The sequence below is a fragment of the Grammomys surdaster genome, unplaced genomic scaffold (assembly GCF_004785775.1).
Source record: "Grammomys surdaster isolate TR1022 unplaced genomic scaffold, NIH_TR_1.0 328, whole genome shotgun sequence".
Lineage (NCBI taxonomy): Eukaryota > Metazoa > Chordata > Mammalia > Rodentia > Muridae > Grammomys > Grammomys surdaster.
In genome coordinates this window covers 684,359-695,076 of record NW_021604747.1, presented here as the reverse complement: position 1 = coordinate 695,076, position 10,718 = coordinate 684,359, and the positions used below count along the sequence as shown (strand labels likewise).

Genomic DNA, 10,718 nt, shown 5'->3' with positions numbered 1-10,718 from the left:
CTGTGTCTGTGACAGCCCTACACCCTGTGTCTGTGACAGCCCTACACTCTGTTTCTGTGACAGCCCTACAGTCTCTGTCTGTGACAGACCTAACTACAGATGATTGGTGACCAGGGTTGTCTTTTACCTTTTCATCTTAAATTTAGTGAAATTTAGAGAAACTATCCCTACTTACTCAGCATCAACTTGGGAAATCAAATGAAAATTATGCTGTATTATGTTTATTTTTTACCTCAATTATTTTGGGGGGACAAGGTCTCTCAGTCTGTAGCCCAGACTATCCTTGAGCTTGTGGCATTCCTTCTGTTTCAGGCTCAGAATGTGCACACTCTTGCTGTATCGGGCATTTGCTCTTTAGTCACTGGGATATTTGACAGGTATATAGTTTATTTTTGTAGGTTTTTTGCTTCTAATCCACTGGTGTAAAAACCCTGAGGATTCTGCCACCATTTGGCAATTAAATGGTAAATGGGAAAAGTATAGGTGCAGTCTCAGCTAAGTCTAAAGCAATTGGTGTTTTAATAGACAGTTGCATGTAACTGATGAACATCTATAGAACTCAGACCAGTGGAAGTCAGTAGGTTCAAAAAATCTAGACCTTTGCCATCAGATCTGCTGTGTGTTCGGTCCAGGGAAAGGACTGCTCTTTGCCATATTGCAGTGATGGCTCCATCCAAAGCGTTCTCACTCTAGAGAATGTGTTGGCATTTTCCTTGGCTTGAGGGATAGATACTGCAGTAGCATTCCCTCTGAAAGCCAGGGCATGCAGCAAATACCACAGAGGCAAAGAGGCAGCTTCTAGAACTGGACAGGGAGAAGAAGGGCAGATAAATGAAGCTTTCCTTGTCTTTTTCAGATATACATGAGCCCCGAGGTGATTCTGTGTAGGGGCCATTCCACAAAAGCAGACATCTACAGCCTTGGAGCCACGCTCATCCACATGCAGACAGGCACCCCACCCTGGGTGAAGCGCTACCCTCGATCGGCCTATCCCTCCTACCTGTACATAGTAAGTGAGAGTCAACTGAGCTTCGTGCAGTGACTCCCACCACCTCATCCCAGAGAGATGGGGAGACGAGAGAATTGTGACCAGGAGAGGTGCCTACCAATTCCGTTATTGACATGAAAGGCTGTTCGAATGCAAACTCATGGAAATTTACATGCTACCCCTTTGTGTGATATGACACACTTAGAAGCATCAGATTCTGACAACTCTGTCAGTTTTTTTTTTTACAAGAAGAAAATACAGTATTACTGCTTTCTGTTTCCCTCAACCTCCCTTTGCTTTGCTGAACAGCCTGCCATAGAACAGAGCATGGGAGGAGGCAGATGCAGGTATTTCCCTGTTGTTGCAGCCACCTCTGGATCCCCATAAGAAGCTGCCATAGCTAATTTAAACCCAGCTTTAAGCCAAAGCTGGTTTAATCACCCCTAGGAATTTGGAGAGTATTTGCTAGGTCATACAGTGGGGCATAGGTCTCTCCTCAGCCTCTACTGCAGAAGGTCTGTCTCTACTTCATCCATGCTTACAGAGCCGATTTGTTGACAGATTCACAAGCAGGCACCTCCCCTGGAAGATATTGCTGGTGACTGTAGTCCAGGCATGAGGGAGCTGATAGAAGCCGCCCTGGAAAGGAACCCCAACCACCGCCCCAAAGCAGCAGACCTACTGAAACACGAAGCGCTGAATCCCCCAAGAGAGGACCAGCCACGATGTCAGAGTCTTGACTCTGCCCTCTTTGAACGGAAGAGACTGCTGAGCAGGAAGGAGCTAGAACTTCCTGAGAACATTGCTGGTAGGACACCCTGCTGTGTTCGTGTGGGTGTATGCCTGTGGGTGTGGAGCCTCTGGCCTCTCTCCTCCTGTCCACAGCAAAGTTCTGATGTGGGTCATGAACGCACTTGCATGTTTAGTGTGTGTGTGTGTGTGTGTGTGTGTGTGTCTTATTGGGTAGTGGGGGGAATGAAGATCTGTCATGATGACACATGCTTGTAATCTTGGATAGGGCAGTCAGAAGTTCAAGGTCAGCATCAATTACTTGAGGCTTTGTCTCAAAAGCAGAAGAAGTTGGACGTGGTGACACAGGCAGGAAGGCCACAAGATCAAAGCCTGCCTGGATTATGGGGTTTGAGTTCAAGGCTACCCTGGGCAGCTTAGTGAGATATAATGAAATAATTATCTTGATGAATGAGATATCTTGAAATAAAATGTAAAACAGTTGCTGGAACTATAACTTGGAGACAGAACACTTCACTGGCATGTACAAGGTCTGAGTTCCATCACCCACAACACACAAACACACACACACCCTCAGTACACACACGTATACACATGCTCAACACACATACATACGCTCAACACACAAACACACACACACCCTTAACACATACACATACACACACACTCAACACACAAACACATGCTCAACACACACACACGCTCAACACACAAACACACACACACCCTACACACACACACACACATGCTCAACACACACACACCCTATACACACACACACACACACACACACACACACACGCTCAACAACACACATACACTCAACACACAAACTACACACATACACCCTCAACAACACACACACACGATCATGCACACTGAGGAACCAGACACGTCTGTAGAATTTAAGACACAAAGATTGCCCAGATGATAGCACAACATAGTGTCTCCTTACCTAAACAAAACAGAAAGGGGCTGACTTCCTGAGGATCATGCAGTATCTTCTGAGAAACTGAAGAAAACATCTAGGCAACACTTTGGATCAGCTCACCCATCACCAGAATTCTAGCCAGGTTCAGTGTAAACTGAGGTAACATGGTCATTGGATGTTGCCTCTGATTTGCATTATTTGAAACAGAGCCTAGCCTTTGACTTTAGAAACAAATGGAAAGTGGCGGCCTGCTGGCTGGGCTTCTGGGTAATTCAGCCTTGGTTCCACATGGTGAGAAGGTCTGATGCCACCTTGCTTTTTTGTCTTCTGCTTGAAGTCTCCATGTCAGCTATGAATCCTTGCCACCTAGGAGAGCCGGTGTATTCCATCCCCACCTCCTGAGCCTGGAGAAGGCTTCTTCTATTCACTCACGTAGGCCCAAAGTCAGAAGTCAAGCCTGGAGTGCCTGTCTTTCTTTATACCTGTCTAATCTCAGTGTATCTAGTGGAGGAAATGTGGTGCTGACAAATATGCCAGAGTTTCTACTCCATTCCTTGTCTTCATTGACTCCCTTGAACCCTGTGATCTGTGTGTTATTCCATAAGTAGCCTAGGGTGTTCTTAAGGCCATCTGTGTCAGAGCCGTCAGAGCCACAGCTGGGACTGTCTCTTGAGCTCCACAGGGTTGTTCCTTAGCAGAAGGGACATGGAACTTTTGCATGCTGAGCTGTCCAATCATTTATATCATTTTTCCATTGTTTCCATGTTGCTTCTGCAGATTCATCATGCACAGGCAGCACCGAGGAGTCTGAAGTGCTCAGGAGACAGCGTTCCCTCTACATTGACCTCGGAGCTCTGGCTGGCTATTTCAATATTGTTCGTGGGCCACCAACCCTGGAATATGGCTGATGGATGGCTTTGTTGGCAACAAAGTAGGATGGATATTTTTCTCCTGGATGTTGGTTTTGCAGACCCTGCACAGCAGCTCCAGACAGTGAATTTTACCCAATTTTTTAGGGGGTAGGGTGGTCTCTAGTGACATAGGAATGTCTCAGCTTTGTGAAGCTACTCTGGCATGTCTCAAAGCCCAAAGTTCTCATTTCTCAGGTGGTGGGACTAGACAGAAGGGAGTCGTGAGCTCAGGGAAGGATCTTTTCTGGTGACAATTTCATTCACTTTGCACTTTGATGGGCATTTAAAAAAAATAGCCCTCACAAGATAGTAACCTAAGATTCCTGTTCTTGGTTCTGATCTAAGCATGGGCTCTTCCTTCAACTCAGAAGCCCTGATCTGTGTATATAGAGGTGTGTATTATATGGTAACTCTTTGATCCTTGGTTGGTAGACTCTAGTGTAAGTTTAATTAATTGTATTTTGGGTGACTAGAACAACTTTAATATTATAGCAATACACTGGACTAGTGTCTCACAGATGGCTGATTTACTCAGAGCCGCCCAATAGCAGACTACCAGTGACAGTTTCTGTTATGTTCCTATGGAAACACCGTGTACTGTACATGCTATGCTTAAAACATTTAAAACACAATGTTTTAAATGTGGACAGAACTGTGTAAACCACATAATTTCTGTACATCCCAAAGGATGAGAAGTGTGACCTTCAAGAAAATGGAAATGTTTGTAAATTCTTGGTAATGCTCCTTTTGTAATTAATGAAACTAGTTTCTTTAAAGTGTTTCTATATTAAAATAGCATACTGTGTATGTTTTATTCCAAATTCCTTCATGAATCTTTCATATATATATATGTATATATTTTAACATTGTAAAGTGTGAATATTCTTATTTAAAGTATATTTTTACATTATGCAAGTGAATGTCAACATTTTAGTCAAATGTGACTCGTCCAATAAACCAAATAAACTGAGTATTTTGTCTTAATTTTTGAGATTGTATATTTCTCAGCTGGGTCACAGGGTTGGGATAGATGTTGGAGGGAGAGGGTACATCTCAGGCACCAGAAGCTTTGCTATTGGCTGGCTCCTCTGCTGCCACCATGGAATGACTTCATGCTGAATTGGTAAATGCTATATCCTTGGATGGCTGCGCTAACACAGAAAAACGAGCGCTATTCTACACCATCTTGTGTCTCGTGTCTATAGTTATACCACCTTGAGTACAGGCTTGCAAACTATTTACTTGTGAATGCTAACTCTAGTACCTAACCGGCTTATAAGGCAGATCACATACACCGAATTCCAGTGGGGACTGGTGAATGGGAAGGCACATGAGAGTTCACCCACTAAGTGAATAGGATGCGACCTTTCCATACATGTTGGATACAGTGCACCGTGTGTCTGTGGTAGTCAGCATTCCAGCACTGTGAAAAAATGCCTGAGATATCTGGCTTTCAGGAAGGAAATGTTTATTGAAGTTTGGTTCAAGGTTTCAGAAGCTTCTCTCCGTGGCTGCTTGACTCTGTTGCCTTTGGGCCTATAATGAGGCAGTATAGCACAGTGGTGGTGTGCAGTGGAGAAGCTGCTCACTCCATGGCTCCTGAGAGAGAGAGAGTGAGGAAGAAGAGAGACACTGGAACCCAACATTCTCTTCAAGAAAACTGGCCTAGACATCTGACTTTATTCTTTAGACTGTGCTATCAAAATAGTGGCATGAGTTGGGAATATGGCAAAGCCATATCATGGTGTCTTGTAATTCCCATCACGTACACACACACACACACACACACACACACACACACACACACACACACACCTGACATGCATTCTTCTTAGGGAACATTTTGAGTTTTGTTTGTTTGTTTTATTTTTTTCTCAAGAGCCCAAAGCAAGTAAAGAGTGGGACAAGTGTTTGAGACTAGACTTTTCTGACTCAACCCCTTCCTCAGTCTGTTGCTTAGGGAGGGACCATCTTGCTGTAGGAGAGGCTCGACACACACTGTGGAATGCAGTGCCTTAGGTAAGGGCAGAGGTGAGGGTACCAAAAAACTGATGGAACTTCAGGCTCAGAACTCTTGACTTGTGTGACCCCAGCTGAGGCCTGAAAAGACTTGGATCTGCCTTTGATTTAGAGGTTTGTATTAATGGTGTCTGATTAAGGAGGTCCTCTGGGATCTCCTGGCCCTATCCTCTGCCTGAGAAACATAGTAACTTGATCTTCCATTGATGTTGCATTTCTTCACTCAAGGGAAAAGCCTGTGTTTCCTCTGGAGAGCCTGAGGAGACATTCTGTAGGTCTGAGGACAGCTTCATGCAAGTTCCACTGGCAGCCAAGTAGAATGTGCCCAGTTAGATGGCAGACCTGTTAATGGAGAATTGAAGTCTCATGGGGGTGGGGTTGGAGGTAGAGGGATGCTCCATGAGCAAAGAACTGTGCTGGTTCTGCAGGGTACACAAGAACCAAGGATTCTGGTGCTCCAAGCTGTCTAATCCCAGCAGAAAGGAAGCACATTCCATTTTGGAATTTTTAGAGGATTCTCAGTTTCAATTTATATCATCTATTTAAAAAAAAAGATATTTCTAGTCAGGTATTTAGTTGACATTTTATTTTTTGCCTAAGAGCCAGATTCTATCATCTTTTTAGTATAAGAAATGTAATCCAGAATCTCACATGTGCTAAGCAATTGTCTCAACTATAGAAAGCTGCTTTTAAAAGCCAGTTTCATCTGTGATGCCTAGAACATGCCCGTTAACAGTAACTTGAGCAGGTACCTACAGCAGCCTCCCACATCTTGCTCTGGACCACACAGGAACAGCATCAAGCCACACCCATCTGACAAGCTTTTGTGTGCTTGTGCAGGAACACGGCAGAGTTTGCACCTGCCACTGGGGCGGGGAGGTTGGGAAGATCCGAATGAAGAAGGAGCATGGTATAGGACACATCCTCTGCCCAGGAGAAACAGCAGACTCTTCAACAGCTGGCTCCCGATATACACATTTCTACTTCCTAGGTAGCTGAGGCTGCCTTTAGCTATTTCCTGGAAGAAGAGAGCATGTCCTTTATTGATTTTTTCATGCTAGGATCAACTTTGATGACTTGACCAAGTTATAGACTTCTGCTCCACCACTTATTGGAGAACCAGAAGTGTGCATAGCAGAAGACCTGCTTAGCCAGAAGTCAGTGAGTGACTCCAGAAGAAGGCTGTCTGAACATAGAAATTGACCTCCAGCTGGCTATGAGCAAAGCAATTTCTCACTACAACTCTTCATGGTGATGCCATGGGTTGATTCTAATTGGATCATGCTGGGAAAAACCCTGAGATTATAAGAGTAAAAAAATTGATATTATCATCTTTAATTGTCAGCTATTATCATCTTTGATTCATTAATTTAACCATTCAATGAAACTTCATCTTCCCATATGAATGTAAAATATTTTTTGGTGTGTGTGTATGTGTGTGTGTGTGTGTTATGTATGTAGACAATGGTCATGTTGCCAAAGCCCCATCATACCCCATCCTATTTTTTGATAGAGAGTCTCTCTCACTGAATCTCCCACTCATTCATTGACTACACTGACTGGCCAGTGTGATCTAGGAATCTGCTTGTGTCTACAACCTCAGCACCTTGGTGTAGACATGTACTGCTACATCTGGCATTCTCTTGTGGGTACAGGCCATCTGAACTCAGGGCCTCAGGCTTACACAGAAAGCACTTTATTGACAGAGCCATCTCATTAACCCCAGAAATCTAAAATTTTATGGAGAACTTTATTTGAATATATCTTTGAAGCCATCCATGTACAAATGGAAATATTCTTGACATTTTTTGCCTAATTAACATACATCTGAGAAATCAAAGAAGTTGAAAAGAAGGAATATTTTCAGCACAAAGAAGATTAATGAACAGCCTTGGAGCTAGGAGTGGAGGACACTTCTGGTTCATCCTCCTTCTTGAAGATACCTTCTCTGAACCCATAAGACTGAAGGGGGAGGAGTGGCCTTCAAATAGCAACAAGATGGTCTTCTGAATATTTCAGGTTTGAGTAAAAAGGAAAGGGCACACACAGATATGCACACACATACATATACACACATGCATATGTACATGCATGCACACACATACACATACACACACTCAGGTCCCCTCCTTTCTCTGATTAGGTGTTTATTCTGTTGGGAAATCCAGGTCTTGCCTAAGTTTTTATCTCCATAGGACAGACAGAGTCTGAGCAGTGCTCTAGAGCTGCTTAAGACATCTTTCAGCTTCTCTGGGTGGACTTAGCTGTAATTTAACTGGGATAGCCAGAAAGAGAGAGAATAAAAAGAAGATTCATTCCAATTTTCTTACTGAAACCCAAGAAGTACCTTGGTTAGGTCTGTCTAGCAGAGGACAGCTGTAGGAGAAACTATCCTAATTATTCCTTCAATACAGTGGCTCTAATTTTCCTTGTGCATTTCTTATTTCTTTTGAAAACTGGGGGTAGATTTGCATCTGGCCCCTGACTCAGTTTTTAGGAAACAAAATTGAATGACAAACAACTTATCAATCTGCCTCAGCTCCATACTCACTTGTTCAAAGAGCAGGGTGGGAAGCAGAGCCATTTAATTCTAACCGCAGGGTTTTACTAGCAGGATGAAGCACTGTTTTCTGCTTACTGCTTCTTTCCTAGTGTCCTTTGCCTGGGAAATCCCAGAGCAGAAGTAAGGCATTACATTATACTAATGCTAACTTCAGGGCATGGCGAGTTGATAATAGCTCTCTGGCTAGACTGACCAAGGTTCCCTTGAAAGGACAGTGAAAGACTAGACCTGTCACTGCTCACTGTCACCAGGAGTAATTGAGAATTGGCTGGAGGAAGGAGCTATGGAAGAAAGGCCAAATCAAAATGACATTATAGAAATGATATTGTTTAGGGATAGAAAACTAAGTCATGGCCTCTGCACTGAAGTTAGTGGAAAGAGATGAGAAACCATGCATGCCCAAGGGTCTCTGATGCTGTGCGTGACACTCCGCGGTCACACTTCACGAACCAACTCAGTGGCACTCAAGGACCTTGTCTTAGGGTTACTTTAATTATTATGAAACACCATAGCTAAAGCAACGTGGGGAGGAAAGGGTTTATTTGGCTTACTCTTCCATATCACTGTTCATCATTTAAAGAAGCTAGAACAGGAAATCAAACAGGGCAGGAAACTGGAGACAGAAGCTGAGGGTCAGAGGTCATGGAGGGGCATTGCTGACTGGCTTACTCAGCCTTCTTTATTATAGAGCCCAGGACCACCAGTCCAGGAATAGCACCACCCACATGGGCTGAACTCTCTCACATTAATCACTAATTAAACATTGCCCTACAGGCTTGCCTGCAGCCTGATCTTGAGAAGGCATTTTCTCTATTAAGGTCTCCTCCTCTAAGATGACTCTATAGCTTGTGTTGAGTTGACGTAAGACTAGCCAGTACACACCTTTTCGTGGTAGCCATAATGGAGTATTCTAGTTCTATTGAGGAGAAAAAGAATATCAGAACTCTATGAATTTGCAATCTGAGGTCCTAATATTCTCAGAGGAAAGCTCCTCCAAACTTGCTTTGCATTAGAGTTAGCAGGTGGGTTAGGAGTATTGCTTTCCTTCCTAAATTGCCTTGATTACCAAAGCCAGAGTGGAACTGTATTGCAGAGCCTAGGCCCAGGCAGGGGTTTACAAAAGCCCACACTTGGGCATCACAGAGTTGGTTCAATTAGAATTAGTCAAAAACATGCCTTGACTTCTTGTCCTGTGAAACTTTTATTTTGCAAAGCTGGGGAACACCCTCAGAGAAAACAAATGGGTTCTTTATTAAGCCCATTATTAGTGATGGTCCCTAGCCAAGTGGAAGACTGAAGCTGTAAGAAGCTGGAGAAGCAGGTAAGTAAGACACTTGCTAGTGCATCGTAGTCCTGAGGTTGAACCTCAAGTCTATCTGGCTTCAAAATTTGGAGACCTTCCACTAAATAGTACATCTCTGTGAAATTTCTGGAGGAAAAGGGAGAAATTCTTTACCAAAACTTATTAAAATAGGGATTCAAGCTGGGCAAAGGAAGCTTGGTCTACAATCCCAGCACTTAGGAGGTTAAAGCAGTAAGATCGTGAATTTTAGTCCAGCCCAGACTATCTACTGAGACTGTCTCAAAAATAACCAAATGATGAATGAATGGATGGATGAACTAATAACTGAATGAACAAATGAATGAACAAATAATAAAATAGGAATCCAAGCATGGTGACATATTATTCAATTTTAGAAGCAAAGTTATTAACATATTAAAACAAAATAGACGTAGAAAGTGTTCTTCATTCCTAAGTATTTATCATTTTGTTGGGCGGTGATTGCAGGAACGAGGAGAAGAGCAGGAGCGGGTCGTGTGATGGACATGCTGACATGGTGTATACTGTAAATGCAGCTCTGTAGCATATACAATGGAAGTACCATGGGCTGTATTAGCTCATTGACTGGGAAGGATTCACACTGTCAGCTTTAGGCTGGCTTTCCTGGAAAACAGAGCATGAAGTGGAGCTTACGTGTACGTGTTTATGGGGGTTTGGTTCCAGGAAAGAGGAGCTCAGAGAACAAGACAGGGAAATAGACTACTGCAGAAGGAGATATCAGCAGCCCTGAACATTCCAGTGAAAGGAAACAAGAGGGAGTTTTTCTTTGCTGTGTCCTCTCTGTCATTTGTTAAGTGTTTCCCAGGAATATTAATTCTCTTGTCCTTTGGTATTTTGTCTCAAGATACCTTTGGGGAGTTTCTTGAAAACAACAACAACAACAACAACAGTATTCATGACCATAGTTTATCACCTCATCCAATTTTTTTTATGAGGAAAGAGGCCAGAGCCTCCTGGGTCTAGTCATCTCTAGACAATGGAGCTTCTGTGGCTCCTGATGACATGGTGGTAATGGTGGCTCCATGTTAAACTCACTATCCTGTGGTGCTTGGGAAGGTGGTGGACCCTTTAGGAGGTGGGACATTTTTAGAAGGAGTGAAAACACTTGGAGATTGCCCTTGAAGAAGCACTGCACCACTGCAGGCTCAAGACAGCAGGGCTAGGTGACCGTGGACAAAACCTCTAAAAGCACCAGCCAAGACAAACCTTTAATC

The 10,718-nt window shown here is 43.5% G+C and overlaps 1 protein-coding gene across 3 annotated transcripts in view; it reads left to right on the top strand.

Moving 5' to 3' along the window:
- Window positions 1-4,564, top strand: part of Map3k8 (mitogen-activated protein kinase kinase kinase 8) — a 25,011-nt gene extending 20,447 nt beyond the window's left edge. For all 3 annotated transcript variants that reach the window (XM_028778204.1, XM_028778203.1, XM_028778205.1), the window contains exons 6-8: window positions 857-1,009; window positions 1,550-1,796; window positions 3,447-4,564. In XM_028778204.1, coding sequence (XP_028634037.1) covers window positions 857-1,009; window positions 1,550-1,796; window positions 3,447-3,577 — 531 coding nt within the window. In that variant the 3' untranslated portion in view covers window positions 3,578-4,564. The remainder of the gene's footprint in view (window positions 1-856; window positions 1,010-1,549; window positions 1,797-3,446) is intronic.
- The last annotated feature ends 6,154 nt before the right edge of the window (window positions 4,565-10,718 follow it).